The sequence below is a fragment of the Homalodisca vitripennis genome, unplaced genomic scaffold (genome assembly GCF_021130785.1).
Source record: "Homalodisca vitripennis isolate AUS2020 unplaced genomic scaffold, UT_GWSS_2.1 ScUCBcl_6156;HRSCAF=13239, whole genome shotgun sequence".
Classification (NCBI taxonomy): domain Eukaryota; kingdom Metazoa; phylum Arthropoda; class Insecta; order Hemiptera; family Cicadellidae; genus Homalodisca; species Homalodisca vitripennis.
The window spans coordinates 997-24,997 of NW_025782265.1; the positions used below are offsets into that span (position 1 = coordinate 997).

The window sequence follows — 24,001 nt, forward strand, 5'->3', positions numbered from 1 at the left end:
GGTTGGAGAAAAAGATGAGAAGCTAGCGAAAGAACCACATGGAGAAAAAGATGAGACTAAAAACTGTTGACAGTCTGCATTTTAAATCTGAGACAGTCTGGACTTACCTCTTGAGATGCTGCTTGTGTATGGCCTCGAAGCAGATGGGACACTTGTGCCAGGTCTTGTCGGACAGGGGCAAGATAGTGTAGGATGCAGGAGGTAGCAGTAGATGTGGCCGCACCTGGTCAATCTTGGCAGCTAACCGGAGAGTGCTCAAGCAGATCGGGCAGTGGACTGGCTTCTACACTTGGTACTCTCTGTTAACATTTCAAATCTGTCATTTTTATTAGAAAATACGATGGTACACGAAAGTGTTCTAATGTTAGTGTAAAGTTAAATCATTTTAAATATAAATTTAATGGAATTAAATCAATGAGCATTTCTATAAACTAGAAATATGGTTTTATTACTACATGTATTTACCTACATTATTTAAATTTATATGTAACTGTATATGTAACTTTAAACTATATGTATATACACATCGACCAACTGACAATGTATCTCCATTTGTATTCGGTTTTAAGCATTTTGAATAATGAATAAAGGTTATTCTTGTTTAAAATGCTACCTTTTACATAAAATTATGTTTTAACAAACAATTACAAAAAAACAGACCCCAATGTTGACTTACAACATTTATCAATATAATAGTCCTCAATTAACGCTGATTTTCATTCCTGATTGAAAATATTAGATATATAATATGTACATAATAGTATACACATAACGTTGTGTATAACTAATAATTTTCTTTTCTGTTAGGGAAGTACAATACAATTTGGAAAAATAAAGAGAAACAAACAATTACAAACTCAGTGCTACCATGGCGCACAATGAAGTCTAGCACTGTGGGTCAGAGGTCTGTGGTGCACAAACTTTCGGTACAGAGACCACGATTTTTCGGTACACAAGGATCGGTTTGGTACAGTAAAAAAGATGAAGAGAGAAACAGAGACTTTAATTTGAACCTTTTAACTTTGTTTATCTTTTGAGAGAAAAAACCTACGACTACCATGCTATTTCAGAGGAATTTGAAGAGGTTCAAGGAAAATGATATCTTTTTTAAAACTACAAATCATATCCTATACATTCTACTTGATAGAAATAGTAATAGAAAAATTATAAAATGTATCCAGAATATATTTCATTTCCATAATTTTTTTCATACACATCTGACAGCAGAAACAATGACAAAAGGGGAAATATCCATCCCTTTCTACAAACACTGCTAAAAAAATTAACAAACTGAAACTTAATATGATTCTAAAGAATAGGTTTACATTATGGAAGCTATCATAAAATACAATGGAAGTTATAATAAAATTAATTACATTTTTCAAACAAAATGGGATTCTAAAAAATAGGTTAGGCTATCATAAAATACAATGGAAGTTATAATAAAATTAATTACATTTTTCAAACAAAATGGGATTCTAAAAAATAGGTTAGGCTATCATGGAAGGTATAAAAACTTTTCTGAAAAAAAAAAGGATTGGAATCCCATAAGGGTTCACTTACAATTTGTTCAATAAAATCCCAATCGACCAAATGGTCTGGGTCTGCCAAATATGGAGTGTAATCAGCATTTGCTCTCACAACGAATTGGCAGCTGAAACAAACAAACATGACAATTTAACAGTTCTCCATTTGGCAACATAACGTAACTTAACTTGAAAATTCAATTCAATGTATTAAAAAAACTATAAAATATACCAGTAATCGTCTGAAATACAATTTTTATACTGCACACAATTTAAAAATATGGACAATCATTACTTAGGAGTGTGTAACAGGAGGAAGATTTGGACGTTCACAATATCAAAAACAAATTGTTACAAAAATTCATCTGAAATTGCTCACCATAGATCATACGGAGCAGTGTTTTGTGCAAGACTTGTACGAAGCCATGACCACCAGTCTTGATTACTGGCTGTTTCCAAAATTGAAATCTCTGCTCAAAGGAACCAGATTTAAAAACCGAATGAGACAATGAAGCTAATGGTGAACCTGAAGGCGGACTTTGTTAAATTTATTCTCGAAGTACAACACCTGTCCAAAGGAGAGTGTTTTGAAGGGGATTAAGTTTGGTCGTGATCGATAAAGCTTTTTTAATATAAAATTATTTAATACTTTCTGTACACCCCTTGTTCAGTGTTTATACAGATCTCTTTCAGTCATAGTGGTTGTGTGATCATCAGGCCCACATAAATATTTAGACTGATGTCTACATTTAGTTTTGAACTAAAAGTTTGAAATCCAAATTTCTTCACGGGAAGTAGGTGCAAGCCTATCTAGAGATACTTCCATATCTGGAAGCTCCACCACTTATATTTAAATTGATACTTGTATCATGGAAAAGCAAAAATGTATTCTTACAAGAGTGTTGCATTCATTGAGTTTTTGTAATTTAACTACCCGCAATTGAATGTTCTGTTAATATAAGTCGGCAAAATATGAAGGCTGCATTGAGTGATATTTTTCCCCTTTTGGTAGTTTCAATGTTGTCTTATTATAATTGTGCACCTAAATCCCTAAACCATGTTAATTCTACAAGTGGCACGCATCACACAAACAGTGCATTAGGCCGTTGTTCCTAAGTGTCAACATGCATATGCAGTACATTAACATATTTTAATATTACTTTAACTTTTAAAAGTTTAAAACATAATTCAATCACGATTACATTGAAATGCATGAAAAGAGGAAAAAAACCCACCTTCTCAAATGATTGGTTTTTTAACACTTCTCGAATGTAGCTTCCATAATTATACTGAACCAATATTTAGTTATGTAATGTAGCATATTAGGTAAATAACTAAAATTTACATCATAACAATGTATTATTTATATTTAATTTTACGTTCATTGTGTTGTAAGTAAAAGTTTTTTATTCGAACCCATGCACTGAAATATAAAAAATTAATTTTCTAAAGTAACAGCTGGCATTGATTAATTTCTTCCGTCAGGACACCCGAATTTTTATTAAATTACATTATATCATGTTAAAACCCGATAAACTACACATCTCTGAAAACAACATAATGGGATTAAATGTACATATTGGTAAGGACGATATACCTTAAAGCACGGCATACAGGAATATCAGTATTGTCTTATATTGGTTTATTGTGTACAAAGCATTACACAAAAGTGTCGCAAACGTGTCAAAATTCCAAATATATTGATTTATGACTTTCGGGAATCAAATTAGATTCTGTGTTAACGAGAAAAATTCATTAATAACCAATGCTATTCTTTTATCGACGTCTCATCTAACAAATATACGGCACGAAATGCAGGTACATTTGTAACGGCCAACCTACTTATACAGCGCTTTTACTACATGTAAAACGGTGTAACCACTACTGGCAGCTTTAACAAAATCTGGCCGTTATTTCTTCTTCTCCCAATAAACTGAAAATAAATCTACAGCCCATGGTAATAGTAAAGCCCAAGCCTAATTACCTTAAGTGCTATAAGGGTTAAAAATTATAATGAAAGTAAAAAATAATAAATTAACAAAACATGTTTTTCTGTTCTTTTGTGAGAAAAGTAATTTATAATGTAAGCTTTAGAAATATACATTAACAGGTACCCACTAAAGCAAGTTTGTGCCAATTGTAGGGTTAAATGAACATGATAATTTGTTGTTTGAAGCAGTATGGCAAAGAATATTGGTTGTACTTACTTGGCTTGCAAGAAATGTTCCTTGTTGTACTTGTGCTTTTGTGTGGACATGAGCCAACGGACTCCATACTGGTGGCTCGGCCGGGGACTGGGCCGGGCCGTCTCCCCTCTCGGAGCGTAGTGAAAGTTCAACAAGTGATTCAGATTCTGTTTCTTGCTGCCAGTCGAGTACAAAGAAACCCAATTCTGCCTCACATTCTTCTACCTGCAACACAAAATGTTCAAAAAATAAAGAACTGAGGATATAAAACAATTTAAATTAGGTCACAACAGTAGATGAGTCATTTTTCACATAAGTACACAATTTTTCAGTTAAAGAAAATTTTAAATTATGAAATTTTATTTTAAGGTTAAAAAAGGGATTGTTGAGTTTAGCTCCAGTTCACCTGACACCTGAGGTTGACAGATTCAAAGTTTTGTTACAAGTGTATGTTAAAACTGTTAATCATTATGTCTCATAACATAATAGATTTAATGAATGCTTACTTTTAAATTTATTAAGATAAGAAAACACAAGTAATTTTTTTACTGATTACACTGAAGTTCAAATAACTTTTCAATCAAAGTTGTCAGCTCTAATTAATGGAAAAAGTAGAGCAGAGCTATCTGGTGTCATTTTAAAAAAATCTTTTATTGCTTATCTACAACAAAAGTGATGCAATTCTTTGGCAGACCTAGGACTATAGTTGAATATATATTTGTTTAAAGATAATTCATTGTATTCTTTTAAAATGTATTATTTATATTTTACAATAAATAAGTAATGTAGTTTAGTTAATTGTCCAATACAAAATAATTTTTTATAAACAGAAATATACCTTTAAATGAAACTTGAGCATAACGACTGAACACAAAAGTGATATACTACTCTCTGTGGACAAATTTTCAACCATAAACAGTGTTTTTACTAAATTAGTTTTGTAAGAAAAGTGTGAAATTATTAGAACATATTAAAATAGAAAATGTACCAATTTTTATAGAAATATATTTTATATTAGAAAGATAAGTGGAGACTACCCCTTATTTACACCAAAGTTTAGAGCTTACTGTTGTCATTATCACAACAATATATAAAGATACAATAAAATCTTCAAAAAGTTAAAGCATGGTTAGTTAAAAAAAAAAAAAAAAAAAAAATAAGTAATGCAACTTTACTGTTTCAGTAGTTTCAGTTAAAATTTGTAATTTTTTTTAAAAGTGGGTGAAGTAAATAAAAGCTAGTATTTGCTAAAAACTAACCGGTTTCCCAGTATACTCTAGGTTTTAGGTGAATAAAAATGTTAGAAAATACTACCCCTAGTAAATTATTATGATTTCCGGACGGCTAGTATTTACTAAGCAGAACAGGTGAATAAACGTTAGTTTTGAACTAGAGAGAATATTCTTAATTTTCATCTAGCCTGTGAAAAAGATGCTAGCTTAATACTTTAATCGCTAAGATGGTGATTTTCATGGCAGTTCACAAAAGGAAAACGTACTCCGAACATAAGATAATTAGCAATTTCAAACAATTACCGAGTTTTGATGACCATAATATTGATTTTTTGGCTGATAAAAGTTTTTGCCGGAAGATGGAATGGAGACTCGAGTAGTGGCAATGTCATCATGACAGAACGTGGTAATTCTACTATGTTATTTCGCTGACCCAGGTAAGACTAAACCAACTTTCACTGTATGTATATGTCCCAATTTATGTATTTATATGCATCCTAATGCTTATTAGTTTGTAACATCCCCCTTAATGGTACAACAAATACTGTACAACTCCTTTATCTTGCTCAAATATGCTTATCCAAATAACTACTAATGGTAAATTAACAAAGCATAATTCTTTTCCAGTGTTCCAAATTGGAGTTGCTAATGACGCTGGTGTTCACTATAACACTGTGACCAAAACTGTACATTATGTACTGAATAAAATAATAGACGAGTTTCCGTCCAGTTTAGATGAGATGAACGAAAACTGCTCTTTTATGGCAAACCCATTTTTGTTTGCCTAAAGTTGTGGGGAGACTTACACTGTACTCACATTGAAATAATTAGAACTGTGAGTTTTCTATGTTTAACCCTTTTAACCCCGACGTCCGTACTATACGGACGTCGTAAAAATGGCGTCAACTCCCGACGTCCGTATAGTGCGGACGTGCACTTTTTATTACTTTACTGGCCACCTATTTCACCAAATGCTTTGAAATTTCACAGACTTGTACACAAAGATATTTTGCATCGAAATATATTAGTTTGTAATGGTTTGACTTCGTATTTTGTCAGTCTGTGACTGAGCAATTGCAGTTCGTCTCGACTGACTGCTCAAGCTTGTTGCAGACAGCTGTATATCACGTGGTTGTGAATATTCCGTTTTCTTAACAGTTTTAGGTTAAAGCAGTGTAAAGTACGGCAGTTAAAGTTTAGTTTATTATTTGTTTGATTTCAAAATGAGTAAAAGACATCGTTCAAAGTCTCCCGTAAGTGAAAATACACTAATTAGTAACCTAGTTGCAAATGGTGTGGATGTGATTAGTGACCCCAATTGTTTTGGTGACCACAAGTGCTAAAACATTTTGTAGTAATGTAAATATTGTTTTAAAACTTTTTAAATTTAGATTATGAACATTTTTAGTTATTTTGTCAGAAATAACTTTGGTTTTATGTTTATTTTAAGTACTGTGAATTTCAAAAGTCTTGTTACATTGCCTTGCCCAGAAATGGAAAAAAGAAAAATGTACACGGCTTTACAAAAATTGATGTTACTCCACTTGTAAATAAGGTAGGCCTATAATTTTTGTTTCCTTTTATTAAGGATTAAATATATCATAAAGTAAATGGGTATTTTTGTGTCAAATATTTTTTTATCTATATGGTTTCCATGATCAAAACTTGAAATGTTTTCATTTTTATTTATTTTATATATATATATATATATATATATGTATGTAAAAAAGTTTTCTTTCAAAATAATAATTTTATTTGTATATTTCTGTAAGCTACATGTATAAAGAAGTAAAACAAAAAAAGAATTACCTAAATATCTTAATAAATAACTGAGTTATGAATTTTTTACAAAACCCTTACATTTTGTCTGAAAATGGCTTGGGATTTCTGGCACATCACTTGATTGAATGGCCGGGGTTAAAAAGGGTTTAACCCATTGCGGATCGTGGAAAAACGGCGCGCGCGCGGGCCTTAGAGTACGAATTAATCCGTATTACAACGCAGCACCCGCAGTGTTTGCACGCCTACCTGCCTGCTTAGCGCGCTCGCTAATTAGGCCAGCGTATATAATTATACATGTTTTGTTTGTTTATGTTGTTATTTATGTTATATAAACATTATACAGATCATATTAGACAAGTATATTATACTAGAACAAATGTAAAAATACAGGTACATAACATTTTTACTTACGTTTTTTGCGTGTTGTAGCTGTTTGATATAGGACGGATCAAACGTTTTACACAATAAAAAAATGTTCTAATAAAACTGTCAATTCAAGAAACAACTAATCTAATATTTACAAAATATTGAGACTGTCTTTGTCTTAGTAGTGGATTTTGGTGTGATAGTCACGGAAACAATTATACGCGTGATAGAATCGTCTCCATCCTCAATAACACTATCGATATCACTTCCACTTTCTAATAATAGTCTATCTAATTCAGATGATCGTAAATTATCACCCATTTTATTTACGTACACGCACACGAGGCAAAGGAAAATCGAACGCCACGACTGTACGACTCAGACAAACAATTTGTCGCAAATAAAAACGTTATTGACCGATAACGAGGGGAGTATTTGTGGACAGGTACCAGAGATAAGATAGGAAGCCAGTCCAGGAAAACGGACTATAAATAATCTCCGAGACTTATTATAGCGATAAGCGTTCAAAACAAATGAGTCATCCGTACTACGTCATCCGCGTGAGGGTCACGTCATTGTGCTTTTGGTCCACGCCTCGCTCCGCGTCACCCTCACGTCGTTGATCCGCAATGGGTTAAGATAAGTATATAAACCGGAAGGGTTGTCCTGGCATAAATGTACAATATACACGCGATGGATCACAAAGGATTACAAGTGTTCCTGTGGAAGAGTCAAAGGTTCTACACAATGCAAGTATTTGGAAGAGGAGTGAGGTTAAAAGGTATTTTATCACATTAAGACGATGCTTATTGTATATTGGGGGATTCGGGCTATGGGATTTGTCCTTGGGTGATGACTCATTATTCTCAACCGATACAAGAATATGAGATATTTTAACTTGGTATATAAAAAAAGAACATTGAACGTGTATTTTGACAGATGAAAAGACAATTTTCAAAACTTGGAAACTGTGTTTGAGTAGCATTAGACAACGTACTAATAGTAATTATTTCTAGCTCGGTACTCCATAATGTGATGGAACATTTTAATGAAAGTTAGATATTGAAAATCAAGGAAGAAAATGAGCATTTGATTGACATTGAAGAACATAAAACTATGAGAAGAGCAACAACAAATGAAGCACCGTACACGTGCACTTTTACTTACAATACATACCACGCACAAGGAAAATACTAGGGGTTAGTTCTAACCTCTTAGAATATCCTATTGCAATCCAGATGGGCTTAGAATACACTAGTTAACCATTGTAAATTCTTATTCACTTTGTTTTCAGAAAGTGCTAAAACTATCTACTAAATAAAATGTTCTAATTTAATTCACTTTGCCCATTGTAAAAGAATTAAGAATCTGCGATTTGATATGCAGATTGGCCCACTTTTTAATAAGCATTTATAGATCTATAACTAGCAAATTATAAGTTGGATTTAATCACCTGGGCACTCTCCTTTCCACCTCCATAAAGCTGACCGCGAGGTCGAGGTCTCTTATCCATTGTCTTTCCTTTTTGGGGAGCTGGTTTTCGATTCTGGTCTGATCGGTACCCATTGCTGTTGGCTGGTTCCCTGCGCCGCGATGTCTTGCTGAACTGTTTGGAGACATCTGCAAAATATCACTTCTTAAGACCTATTTGAAGGTTAAAAACTTAATTTGAGTATAATTTACAGATTTAACCAGAAATGCAGTATGCACTGCTGATTGTAAAATGTAATTGGAAATACAAAAATTGTGTTTGAAAATTAACCCTGAAAGGATCTATAAGAGATTCTAAAATGTGCTTTGACTTTGTCGGTTTTACAGGGTGCACTTATAAATCTCATAAAACATCACTTATACACACTCTATGTATAAAGAGATATTATATCACAGTTTTTCTTGTTAAAATGGATAATGAAACCAACTCCTTAAGTTTAAATAAAAATAAAAATATTTATTTTGCAGCATACATTGTAACTATTATTTGACATGTGAAAAAATATTAATAAAATTAGACCTAGCCTATTCACATGAAAAACTAATGTTGTTTTAAAAATTCAAAATAGCTAAATTGTAAAAAAGAATTCTATTTAGCACAAAAATATATACTTAATGTTATGGGGTATGAAAAGAAGATTGTTATGATTAAAAAGAAAATTGCAAAATTTGAAAATTTTACCATTTTCAGTTACACAAAACAATGAGATAAGCTTAATAAAATTACTTTCATGCATGTTATGTTTTTTAGGGCAGAGTACGATAAGCAGACCCAGGTTTTATATTGATTAGCATATTCATCGATCCTTAATATTCATGTATCGAATACGAGTCTATTATCATAGTCATAACCACAATCATAGTTGAAATTAAAATAGTTAATATAATACACATAGTAATATAATCTTATAAATAATAAATGAGCTATAACAATCAAACAAAACAATTAGAACTGGAAATAGAAAAACATAAATAATGACGAAATAATAACACAGACATTTATAAGAGAAAATACTTAAATATGTGTAACTATTTATGTTTTCTCCTGAATAGCAATGATTAACCGCTTTCAAGAAGTTGTTGGAAGCATTATCTCTAGAAAACTGTACTTCTCTTTTGTACAAATACTACATTAAGCCGGTCGTCTGATATGCCACTTTTAAAACTTTGTTTCACGGTCCTCAACAGCTTTCGGCTGTGTTAGTGCCCATAAAAGACAACATGTTTATTGTATGAAAAAGTGTTTAAAGTTGGTACAAGTTAATTGTTATTCAAAAATTAGTATCAGTTCATTATATCACTAGTTATAATTACGTAACATCGTTTGTCAATATCAATATAAAAAACTGGATCCGCTTATCGTTTTCTACCAATTTTTTTACCTTTTCATGAAGTTAGCTAATATAGAAAGTGTATAAATTTTGTACTTCTAAATTAACAACAAAACTAAAAAGAAAATAATAATATAAAAACTTTTATTTTAGACTCAACGAAATCAGTCACATCAAATTCCATTAATAATAGAACTGGCTCAAGACTCGTGAGTCCTTCGTGTGTTCCCTTATTGCCAAAAGACTCATGTCAAGTCTTTTAAACGAAGTTTTTTAAAAATTTATTTATTTGCATCCAAATACAACTTAGCTTTTACAAGAAAATTCTTTAGGAAAAATTAAATTGTATATACTGTATTAAACTTTATAGTGATGTGTATTTTTAGTGTTTTTCCCCAATAAACAAATATTGTATTTTTGTATATGTTATTCTTTATTTTTTCCAACACTCTCCAGTAACCTAGAGTTTTGTTATGCCGGATCGGATGCAATTCCGGCTAGTCAGACTTAACGAGATTGCACTGTAACATATTTTGATAACCTAATCTAGACCTACAGTACTTACATCGCGTTATAACAAGTTGGCCACAATATCTAGATAAGTGGCCTCCAGATAATACCAAAGTACCAGATTTATCCATTAACTCATTGGCTTTTGATGTATAAATGTCTGCCACTGGTAATAGGCCTAATATTCTTATCAGTAAAATACAAATCTCAAGTATTGATCAATGTTACCAAGGTTAAAAAATTTAGCACTCCTCCATTCCCCCTATAAGATGCGTTATCAAACAATTTATAGCTGCAGTATAATATGTAGCCTCCATCACAATTGAATCATGATTATTGATTATAAATATTGATACTATTAAGTACCACATTTGACCTATAGATATTCATAATTAATCATTGTCCGCTGTTTTTATTTCATTTATGTACCAAGTAGGTTAGTGACATCGGCAAGACCAATGGCAATAAACATGCAATTATTGTCTCAAAGTGTATTTAAAAATTTTAATACAAACATTTAAATTTTTTTTTAACTGTTTACAAGATAATAATAATAGTTTGTAGTGAGGAGATGAAAACTATAATTAAAGGTGGAATTTAAATAATAGTGTTTCTGCAAATAAAAGTCAGAACAAACACATTGTTGCATAAAAGACACTTGAGAGGACTTTTATTTAACATTCTTAATTTGGTATATGACTATACCGAACATCATGTACTATTTTAGTTGAAATCAAACAACTATGACTTAAAAATTAATGGATGTAGTTTTGATGGCATCAGTACTCACAGAAAAGCCATTTCCAATTTGCTTAAGTAATGGTAAGTAAGTACTATACTGCTCAAAAATAGTGTAAATAAAATTTAGTTGTTTTATATAATCAGAAATAATAACATTTCTTTCATATATAAAAAGTATAGCTTAACTACAATACAATTTTAAAGGCCTAAAACATAATTCAGTTTGACGATAAGCGGGACCCGGTTTTTTATACTCGAAGAATGTAATCATCAATACCTAATATTCGCATCTCAAATTCTAGACTATCAATCGATATAAAAGTATCTATAGTCCTCAATAACAATCATATGTTTTAAATTAAAATATGGATTTAATATTTACAGTGATGAAACAAATTAATATAAGCAAAATTAGGGAAAAACTGAAGATGACCATATTTGCTCCTTTCACAGTTACAGTTTTATTATTATTATTATTATTTCAACGGCATCCGCCAATATAGGCTACAATAATTTCACAACATTTTCATGCAACTTAATATAACATCAACAAAATAAATAACAACTAATTAAATTACAGAAAGTAGTGATTATACAGTGGAATAATAAATAAGTATTAAGATTTGTGAAATAGTGTTACAATAGTGAAAAATCACAAACATCATCTCCAACTGATATTAAGGGGAAAAAAACTCTATCACTCATTACTGTTGCAGTCTCTTTTTAAGGTGTGCGATGCTGTCATAAACATATCACCATCGGAAGGAATGCTGTTTCCACGCCTGTGAAGTCGAGCAATAGGACCGTGATAGCTGTAATTGTTTGAGTGGTGGCAGGTTGAAAACATATTCCTGGATCTGGTTCCAGCAGGCACCAAGAGGGATATCCTACTCAGAAGCTCTGGTGAATCGATCGCCCCGTTGATAAGCTTGTGCAGGAAAATAATATCAAAACATTCTCCTTCTGCACTCCAGCGTAGGCAGAAGAAATTCCTGCTCAAGTGCGGGGACAGAGACCTCCCGATAGGCTGCACCTCTCCGGACTCCTTGAAGTCTGCAAAATTTGTTTTGAATACTCTGTAGTTTGTGAATATGAGATGCGTAATGAGGGGACCAAACAAGAGTACAATATTCCAGATTAGGCCGAACTAAAGCCTTATACAAGAGCAGTAGTGTCTCGTCACCGAACGTCCCTCTAGACATTCGAAAAATGAATCCTAGCATTTTGTTTGCCTTCAAGGATACCGCATCAATGTGTGCATCGGGTGACAAATTTGTAGTCAAACTTACTCCAAGGTCGTTTATCGAGGTCACTCGCTTGATGTCGCCGGATACAGTGTAATTGAAAGCAACAGGATTCTTCAGACGACAGAAGGTGATTGTAAGACATTTGGTTGAGTTAATGACCATCTTATTATCATCGCACCACTCAGCAATTAGGTTCAGATCACGTTGAAGATTGAGACAGTCATCACGAGAGTAAATTTCTTTGAATATCTTGAGGTCATCTGCGAAGAGGAGATATTCCGATGATAGGTGGCTGATGATGTCGTTGACAAACAAGTTGAAAAGAATAGGGCCAAGCTTGGACCCCTGTGGGACACCTGAGGTGGGAGGAAATTCTTCAGACAAATGGTTTCCAAGTTTGACCCTCAGCGAGCGTCCACTTAAATAGCTCTTGAACCATTCTAGAGAGAGTCCGCAGAAACCATATCCTTCGAGCTTGGAAATCAGAAGTGAGTGACTAATCTTGTCAAATGCCTTGGAAAGGTCTAAATAAATGCTGTCCACTTGATGTCTTCGATTAAACGCAGAAAGAATATAGTCTGTGTAGATGACAAGGTTGCTCTGGGTGGAACGACCCTTGCAAAACCCATGTTGTTGGGGGACAATGATACTCTTTATGTCATTAGATATCAATTCCAGCACTAAACCTTCCACAACCTTAGCCAAAGCAGGCTGGATGACGACTGGCCTGAAGCTGGTGACATCAGTAGCATTTGGTGTTTTAGGAATCGGCACAACATAACTGGACTTGAGTGCTGTGGGAAAGATGCCGTCCATAAATAGTCTGTTAAGTAAATTGGTGAGAGGCTTTGAAAGCTGAACGCTACATTTCTTGAGAACTATAGGTGGGATGAGATCAGGACCATTACCTTTGTTGACATCAAGTGACTCCAGCTCCTTCCGTACTCTTTCCTCACTTACATGGAAGCGATTTACATTGAAGTTGCTAGCAAAATGAAAGTCTAAAGTTGTGTCATCCCTGGGATTGAAAGTTGAGGCGAAGAAGCCAGCAAAAATAAGATTGCACATGACATGAGGGTCATCAGTAACTGTGTGTCATCAGTAAAAGTCAGACGAGTTGGGATAGACTGCGATTTCTGCATTTGCTTCACATAACTCCAAAAAGATTTTATATTGGAGGGTATAGAATACTCAATATGCCCAACGTATCTGTTAAAAACAATCCTTGGCCAGCAACTTGCACTGGGCCCTGGTATGAGAGAACCTCCAGTAGTCCTCAAATGACAATGAAGTCTTGTAGATCCTGTGCAGTTTCTTTTTTAAGATGATTAAATTTATCAGTTCTTTAGAAAACCAAATGGGAAACTTGGACAATCCAACCTTTTTCATGCAGGTGTTGTCCAAAATAATTTCTCTAAGTTCCTAATTCCTAAACAGTTGTTTCTTTCCCACAAAATTTCACATGATGGATTTTTCTGTATGAGTCCCAACATGTTGAAGCCACGTAAAACATGTCTTATCTTCCAAAGCAATGTCGTGTAGTTTTCTAAAATTGACTGCCATTTTTAATAATCAAATTATTATATGTAAAATTGAAATATTACCTTACGTGTATTATTTGAAAGTGTTTACAGCTGTTGATATAGATTATTTAAAAGTTATTTGTTCAAAATAATTAATCAGTATCGATTGATTATATCGGTAGTTATGATTAAGTAATATCGTTTGCCAATTTCGATATAAAAAACCGGGTCCGCTTATCGTACCCTACCCAAGAGCCATTTCACAGGCCTCTTTTTGCTGAAAACCAGATTTTGACTGTGTATAACTTGAATATATTTCAGTGCTTAACCCTCTCCCGCTCGCATTGTTTCCAGGCGCTAACGGTCCTTCTAACCTAAATTAATTCGCTCTGCCGGTCGCGCTCAGTAAAAATACGCGGTGCCTCAACTTACACACGTTCTGTCATTTTAATTAACTATAATTATATATATTCATTATTTTACTATATATTGGTTCAATGAAGTTGACTGTATGAGACCAGGGAGGGGGCACACGGACAGCTGGGCGCCGGTGGCGTGTGGTTGTTTGTTGCACAGTTACTTGGTGAAGGTCATTGTCTGGCTCACCGTCACTGCCACTGTGATCACTCCGAACTACATCCTCAATGCCACCAACCACTTCACAAGGCTCTGTTACATCACTACATTTACTTGAATCGTCGCAATTATTACCAAGTTAATACTGAGATCGATTTCACTGTCACGAAGTGTACGACTACAACCCGCCATTGTTTCCGCACAACTAATATAAATAGAAAAATAATGGAATAAATCTACTGTAGTAGTAAAGCGAATGGTCTCCTGATAGCAAGCAACCCGTAGTAATACAAAATATTGCTACTCGAGAGCAGCACTTATCGGCTCTAGTGGGTAAAGCAGTGCGTGCCGATCTGTGCCGTTTAAGCTGCAGTGGCTATGCGGTGGCCGTGCCGATTCATGCCTTGCGAGCGGGAGAGGGTTAATTGCAGTTAAGGGAAATGAACACGATTTTTGACAGTTAGTAATGTGCATAAACCTGTAACAAAAGTAACTAATTTTTTTGTGCCTAGGTATAGGCTTAGTAAAACTGCTAACAACTTCCCTCTTTCAGGAATGAAATATTTTAACATGCTGCCACAGATAACAAGAATTTTACCTAAAAAATAGATGTTTGAAAGTTGTAAAAGTCTGCCTCCTAGAAAACCCTTTTTACAGTATTCCTGAATTTTGTTAAGCAGATAACAATGTTATTAGATTACTTTAATTTGTAAAGCCGTTCCACCTGTCTTAAGGTAGGCTTTCTATTTTATATGTGCATGGATTTTTATTGCATAGACTGACTGAAACCTGCATGGTTTGTTTAAACTTGGCAGACTAAAATTATGACACAGCCTATTGTATTTTTATACCTAATAGGTTAATAAATCATTGTATCAAGCACATGTTAACTGTTTATAAATATAGTTTTTTTTTATTTAATGATGAGATTTAAAACCAGCATAACTAGGCCTAGGCCTATATTGTTATTTGACATACCTATTACTTGGTCCGACATTTTGTTTTTCAGTTTTTTTAGATGGTCATGAATAACATGACTTGATTATGTTGATGGCCATTTTTTATAAAATAGAACAGGATAATTTCATTTAAAATCAAGCAATAAAATAATACATTTTGAATGTTGACCTTTTGAGAGTTTTAATTTTAGGTGTGGAACTTGTTGGTTATTAAGAGCAGCCTTGGTGGGCTACCAGGACTAAACTGAGGCAAAATCAACTAGGCCATTGATGTTATTGAATAACAAAAATGAACCCTAGGTTATATTCATCCACACTTTACTCTTTTATCTAGGCCTAGATCCAATAAATTGAGTTTTATTTTATAACAAAAGTTTTACTAAAATCTAATTTCAAGGAAGTTTATCACTCTGATGAATTTGCGTTTCAGTTTCATGGTACCTAGGCTAGATGATTCAGCACACTGCTGATTCTGAAGGACAGCCATCATAACAAAATTGTTGCACAATTAGTACCCCCAAAATTTCTTACCTTTTTTGTTTTCAGTTCCAGTACCCTTGCTTGGGACTTGGACTGAACGATTGGAAGGTTTCTTGTCCATTGTTAACTCCTCTAACATCTACGAAAACTCTAGTGGAGAAAATCTCTCCGCATGGAGATGTGACGTTCAATTTCAGACCCGACATTTTTCAGCAGGCCATGATTACCAATACAAACAATAAAAACCACAAACGGTATAAATTAACACTTCAAATAGATAGAAAAGCTTTAAACACTTAAGACACGAAAAATTTAGAGAGCGTAAGCTCTCCCTTGTCGTCGAAAACGACGATATTACGAAAAGACGAAATCAGCTTCCGTCGCGTTAAAGGCGACGCCTAGGAATACAAAATGGCACCTCCTTCACAGAAATTTTACAAAATTATAGTGACCACTGCTATCTTGATTCTCAACAACTAATCCATGTTACTTCATAACATGCTATAACAAGTGCCTACAAAATATGCATAGTTTTCAAATCAAGCACATAGATTACCAAGTCTTAATTAAATATAATTTTCATAATAAATAAATATACCGTTTCAGTTTTCTTCAAATAAAATTGTTTTTTAAATGCAGAAACAGTGAAAATTTAGTTGCTTAAAAGGAATAACGATTTCAAAGAAGAATAATATGCTTAGAACTTTTAACAACTAAAAGTTTAACACTATAAACTATTTTACGTAAAAAATAGCAATACACTGTTGAGAAGGAAACAATAATAAATATATGAATTTAAATGGGATATTGTAATGTAATAAAGAAAGTGATATAAAACAATAAATAATACGGTGAGAAAAAAAAATTGTAACGATAGAGTCATTGCACTGTTAGAGAGAAAACCCAAAAATAAAGAAAAAGCCTAATTAAGCGGCAAAAAAAGCAATACCTACGTGAAACATGGAACAGCAGAAAAGATGAGCCAAGAGAATGGAAATGAAGTCTACATAATGTGAGTATACTCTTGAAAGCAGCTCCAGATAAACTGAACATGTCCAGAGTTACGGGAATGTACTGAATGTGCTGAACTCTAAGCATGGAACTGTTTGCCGCATAAAAAGAGGAAGTTACAACCTTAAAATTAGACAGGGATCAGCTGGTAACGACCGATGCATTGAAATTTACTTTCTCTGTTAGGGCAGGGCAGTCAAGTTCGGTATTGCTTAGACGGTGATGAAACGGTAGCTCTTAAATTCAACGTCTTGCACTGAATAAAGGTGTATTCAGAAGAGCAGAAACACCAAGACGAACACCAGCCAGTCTCAAAAAGGTCTCTGTATCTTCTATCAGGTAATGTTGATAAGGTGACCAGACAAAACTAAAGTGATCAACGTGAATTATGACGAATGTATAGTAGAGTAATTAAAGAGTGAAGGTCATTAACAGCCTTATTGCATATTTTCACATGCAGTTCCTGGTGAGATCAGCTATAAAGGTTTCTTCATGATCTTTGACAGATGTTCCTTTAAGAAGTGGATTTACTTTGGTAGAATATAAAGTTTCTAGTGTAGGCCTAAGCAAACAGAATTTTGTCCCCTCCCCCCTAAACCAATCATAGTACCAATAGTTTTACTATAATGAACTGTGGTAATAAATAAAGCATAGGACATAATTCAAGTTTTTAGTAGAAGAGACTCGCCATTATTTGAAGAATTTCCATTTGGAGCTATAATACAAGGTAAGAGTACGACACACCACATGTTAATTAATAGGCTTAGTTGAGTTTTCTTGCAAACTTTCAAATCTATAGCTCATTTTATTTTTTAGATGACCTGCGGGTAGATAGAAGGGACGGACAACCGCAAATAAATGTTTCCATCCCCTCCGGAAGGCAAAAGAGAACAGTGTCAGCCTACTGAGTCCAAGCCTTAAATGTTGCATAACCAAATCACATTGTAGGACATGCATCATCATAGATCACATTCTTGTGTATGTAAAAATAAAGTTTGAAACAAAATTTGGTACTTTGGGATTATACCGACCACACTAGTATGAAGAACACAAAAATAGAAATTTATAGAAACAAACATGATAGAACGAAAAAAACAACTCTTCAATTACAAAATTACAAACTTACAAGCATTTCCAGGTATTGTGATCGCTGTTATCTTATCTTTCTCGAGAATCCTGATTACGGCAGGCCGCGCGGCATCACGTGATTTGCACGGTACATAATTGCCTTTCCATTACAATTCAATTTATATTTCTGATTAGCCCCTCTAGAATTTGATATTTTACTGATAGGTACTATCTCGAGGGATGTTTTTCTTTCGTCGACATCAGCGCGGGGCAGCACCGAAGGTGCTGTCAATGCCCGCGCTGATGGCCGGAGGCACTCGCATTTTGGGTGGCGGAATGTGATCAAGAATAAAAACAAGTTTTTAGTGTTTTTTTAATAAAGAGTTTAGTTTGGTAAATGATTGTTTTTGTTGAATTTTTGTGTTTGGAGAAATGTAGAGGTAAAACACGGAAGTACAACAAAGCGATGCACCAGCTGAACGGGCGGCGAGACTGCAATCACGTTATCTACTAGACGCTCGACTTTGACCTCTGTCTGAGGATGGGGAGGGGTTTGCGATAAGACAATTCCTGTTTTATATTGACGAAATATTGTTCTACGCTAATCTAGTAAATCAGTAGAAACGAAATGTGAAATAACGATTCATGTCTGGGTGTGGTCGGTATAATCCCAAAGTACCCAAAATTTAAAGTCTACATATGAGTTGTTTCTTGAGATATCTTGCTACAAAATACATTTACTTCCATTTCCATTTTTGTTAATTAAAATAAGTTTCATAGCATTGTTCAAATAATAAAGGTTTTGGTGAGCTAAGGAAGTTACTACAACACAATAGTGCGCTAAAATCAAATCTTGTCACCGAGTTTTAACATTTACTTTCCAATCTATCTTTTTACTCCCTGAATAAGTTACATGTCGAAATCTCAAATGATTGGATTGTTTATTTACAAATTTATTTATACTTCTATGTTGTCATTGCCATTATGGTTACACACAAGACCAATATAAAAATATTCACTAACGCTCAGCTAAATCCCAAGGAGTGACGTTCACAATCATTTGAACAGTATTCCTCATACAGAAATGAAGTTTCGTGCATAATTTCAAGACTTTAATCCAGTTCGTTTCTTGAGAAATCGTGCGGACAGATGAATAGACAGTAATTACAATTTTTTCAGCCGCACGAGTAATAAACTTCGCCAATGACGTTTCGATGAAACTTGTTTTGTCCATGGCAGGATCATGTGGATGCCCCGAATCAAGAATGGTGAATAAGAGGGGAAATGTTTGCAGGCCATGATTTAGAAAATGCATGTACTTCTGATGATGGATAAGATGTAACAGGAGCGTTACAAAGATCCATTAACTATACGGGTAAAGAAAACGAATAAAATCATGCATGGGTTAAATTAATGTTTAAATTATTTGACAAAATATGTTTTAGATACACCTCAATCACCTACTAAGTTGGATTAAGTGAGTGTCCTTCCCTTACCTGAAGATGGCTCTCCACAGAAAATGAGAGAGATAAAAGTTCTAATTGTGATTGCAATCAAAACCTATTGCATCAAAACATCCCAATCACTATTATAACCGTTATTTCTCTTATTTTCTGTGAAGAACCACCTTCATTCAAGATATGGGCACTTATTTCATTCAACTCTTTCACTGTGGAGAAATGGATGGATTGCCTGTTATCAAATATTAATAAAGGGAACATTAGGAATAATAACAAAGAAAATAACCCCAAAAAGAAGACAGCATTACATTATCAAAAAGTTGGAAGCCTTCATTGTCATATTAAAAAGAAGACAGCATTACATTATCAAAAAGTTGGAAGCCTTCATTGTCATATTAAACACTAATTGGTTGTTTAGCCAATCACAAGATAACCTTTGATGACAGATGTGCATTTGGTTTAAACAATTAACCAATAGACAGAAGGTGGCTCTCAAAAGTGAGGCCAAAATGTTTAAGATTAGGCCTATAATTTGTGTTAGGTCCCCAGGTTAAGTGTTAGAGAGGGCTTCTTAGCCCTAACTTCGCCTGGTAAAATAAGACATTCTTTACTTTTACTTTTTTACTTTTACCTTTTTTTTACTTTTACTTTTTTTTTTACTTTTACTTTTTTTTTTACTTTTTTTTATAATTTGTGTCAGTAATGTTTCGGTGGTGTGAAACAATATACTAACCGATCATTTATACTGTGTTGAAATACTTCTTCAACACAATCTGAGTAAATTTAGGCCAGATTAAGTAACTAGTACTTCATGCATAGTTAGACTCTTCAGTATGCCCGACTCACTTAGCTGCCGGTTGTGTCTAAACTGTGTAGAGTGGGAAGCTATTGCTTGTGGTGTAACTAGGAATTGGCTTTGGAGGGAGGGGAATGACTGTGTTTGAAGAGAACACCACACCAATGGTTGTATGGAATTAATATAATTTAGAATACCTATATCAGATAAACCTAGTTTAAAGTAAAATATTTAACTACTGTATAAAAAACAGGTTGCTGTTTTATGATTATTATTTAATTTTTAAAGCTCTTGAGAGGGACTCTATCCCCCTTGGTTATGCCAGGCCGCATAGCATTATTCATGATTATAGCACAGTTATGCTTTGCAAATTGTGTATAAATGATTAGGCACTCATTTGTATTGCATTCATGACTACATGCTTTTTAATTATTTGAAAGCAGGGTGTTACCTCTAATTGATTATACTGCCCTTTAACACAATACATTTTCTTCTTTTTTAAACATAAATTTAACTGTTTCTACATTTGACATTTTTTAATTAGGCACTCTTTGATATGTGCCTAGTGACCAACATGGTCGAGAGTATAAGTAGAAATAATAGTCTGCATTGTTCAAAATTTTGAATAATTAAAATTTTCTATCAGTTCCTTAAGCTTAAAATTATAAAAGTTTCACAGTACCAGTGACCTAGATACAGCCACCTTGATTTATATAGAGAATATGACAAAACATGAGCAACGATTAAAGTTTCAATGGAAGTCCCTAACCACATCCCAGAGTGTGACACTCGTAAAGAACCAAAAAATGTCCCAGCATTTGAAAGAACATCAAACTAGTAAAAATATACCCGAATACTACAACAAAAATACGTGTGAACTTAGTTTCTATGAGTGTAGTCTATATAAAGAGACAATGCAGAAATCCTTTAGTTCAGGTAAGAAATATCCTGTCTGTAGATATAACTTGCATAGTTTGGAGTTACACATCTAGAAGAATTTTCTTTAAAGTTTGTTATTGACGAGGAATGATTTGAAGGGATATTAGGATTTGAAACATTTTACATCGTTGTATGTGAAGGGTCAGAGGGAAAGGTTTCCTTAAACAGGAATCAAGAGTAAAAAGTCGAGTTCTTTGGTCACCTACCGAAAATGGAACCAGGGGAAAAAAAAGGAAAAAAAAGAAAAAACCGGCATTAAAATACGAAACATTTGCAACCAGTTATATAAATAGCTGTAACAATAATATAAGGTTCCATTTTGCTACTTGAGACTATTTTGAAAGTTATTTTAGTTTTTTTTTACAATAAAACTGTTCTCTTTGTTTGAATAATTTATTTGACATTCCTCCTTTTTTCCTCCTAGAAACAAGAGTTAACCTACTATTTTTATTTGATCTAGATATAAAAGATATTTTTATGACTAGGGAGTTATATTAGTAGTAGTAGCAAACATTAGAGCGTCATATTAAAAAAACTAAGAAAATATGAACGTATCTGTGGGCATGAATGTATTAGATTTAGACAGTAAATCTCAATTCCTGAAAAATGTGAAAAATTGACATTCCCCCTTTTCCCCCCTGACCCTTCATGTTATAACAGTGTCTCACTTTCATTACTTAGGGTGTGACGTATTTTTTTGTGCTCCTGACTCCTGTGCTTGACATCTCTTTATTCTCAGTTTATTCTCTCCAGTCTGGAGTTCAAAGGTACCACCTTTAAGTGGTAGTAGTCTATTGCTGCACTTATTAGTTTATTAATGTATTAGGGGTTTTTCAAACCTGAAGAAAAGGGTAGATTTCAATCCTTGAAACATACTGGCTACTTTTTTGTAACATATAACGATGTCTGAATGTCCAAAATCCTACAAAAAAATCTACCCATCAAAATGATAGTTTCCTGCTTTTAAAATGAAACTAGCTGTTTCCCGCTGCTTCGCACGCTTTACGTAAGCCTTGGCCATGTATTTGCACTTCTGGTTCAAGTGCATGATATTCCTAACACCGATGTAGAGTTTGCCTTGTCACGATCAAGAAAATCTGTGTATGCTTATTATATAGCCATTATACACCTACATATATTTTATTATAAAGCGGTCTAACAGTCAAGCTTTAAGTTCAACCATATATTTATCATAAAGACAAACATATATTCTAACTTAGTGCCTTCAAATAGTCTTTGGCAAATTAATATACGTAACTGTCTCGTAATTGCAGTTTATAATGTGCAGGCGCTTTGAAAACTTTTATATATTGCAGCACCACCTCGTGGTGAGTTTTATAAATGAGTATAGCATATAAAACCTTCTCCGTTGAAAAGTACATACACATTCAAATTTTCATAATGATCGGTCAAATAGTGTACGATTCCATAAAGGACAAACACACAAACATTCATTTTTATATATATATATAGATTACTAGTTGCTGATTTTCTGTCACCTTTAAATTGTTGAAATCTAAATATTTAAAGCATAATTGGATGGGTTTCAATTAATAAAACAAATCATTACATGTGGTAGTTTAATGAACATTATGTTACATTCAATTATGTAATTTATTACTTAGGAATATGTGACAAACATCTAGGCAACTTAATACGTAATTTTACATTTTACGAGTTATCTTACATTTCATGCTTGATGATTTCATACATTATAAAAACGCAATATTATTTACAACATTATAAATCACAACTATTTTACAATACGATTACATACAATTATTTTATTTGGACATTAAAGCTTAAAATTAAAAACACAGCCAAACGTTTGGTATTAAATACGTTAAGACATTACAAGCTAAAAAGTTAAATACTTTCATACAGGTTTTACAAATTGGCAGCACTGTGATATATGATTATAACGATAAATAAATGACAGCAAGGCTGTTGTGATTATTATGACAATTATAAACTATAAACAATTTTTTAATTTGATTTATTTTTGCACTATGATTTGAAGAGCTATTTTTATTATTAACAAAATTACAACACCATAATAAATACAGAACTGAACAAATATTTAAATTAATAAGTTGTTACTATGATATTGTTCAAAAATTTTTGTAAAACTATGAAATGTAGATGATATAATCAATATAATATATATATATATATAAGTAGATATGAATGTGAGGGTTCTGGCTCACTTTTGGGACAGACAGAAAATCAAGGGAAAATACTGTTTAAAGGACAATAAAACGAATCTGTAAAATCAAACAGTATGCCGATTCTAGCTCACTTTTGGGACAGTCAGAAAATCAACGTAAAATACTGTTTAAAGGACAATAAACTAATCTGTAACTCACGAATGAAAAATTAACCGAATCTATAGCTGTTTTACTGTTCAATGTTTGCTTCTACATTTATAAGCTGTTTTAATGAAAAAATCCAGAAATCTTAATGAAAAATCTATAAACGGAAAATAATGAAATTTGCTAACATTCGCTCAACAGAAAATAAGACGATTTTTACTGAATTTCTTTAATATCGTTCTTAATCACATCATAGGCTAAAAATTTCTCAGAAACCACAACCACATAACAAATCGCGTTTGTAACAGCATTTTGAAAATCCATATTGATAATTATATCGTTCTTTGAACTAGAAATATTTGTCAAACCCTTTGTTGTATCAATGACATAAATGGGTCTATTTGCTATAAATTCTTTGGGGTTGTAATACATTTCCATATTTTTGTAGTAAACTTTCTTAAAATC

The 24,001-nt window shown here is 33.2% G+C and overlaps 1 protein-coding gene across 1 annotated transcript; it reads right to left on the minus strand.

The window, feature by feature from the left end:
• Window positions 1-249: 249 nt before the first annotated feature.
• On the minus strand, window positions 250-16,377 carry LOC124373673. Its single transcript, XM_046832023.1, has 5 exons — window positions 16,002-16,377; window positions 8,546-8,712; window positions 3,734-3,937; window positions 1,564-1,654; window positions 250-299 (listed from the first exon to the last, which is right to left on the minus strand). The coding sequence occupies exons 1-4, from the start codon at window positions 16,087-16,089 to the stop codon at window positions 1,625-1,627; spliced, it is 489 nt and encodes a 162-aa protein (XP_046687979.1). The 5' UTR covers window positions 16,090-16,377; the 3' UTR covers window positions 250-299; window positions 1,564-1,624.
• Window positions 16,378-24,001: the final 7,624 nt, after the last annotated feature.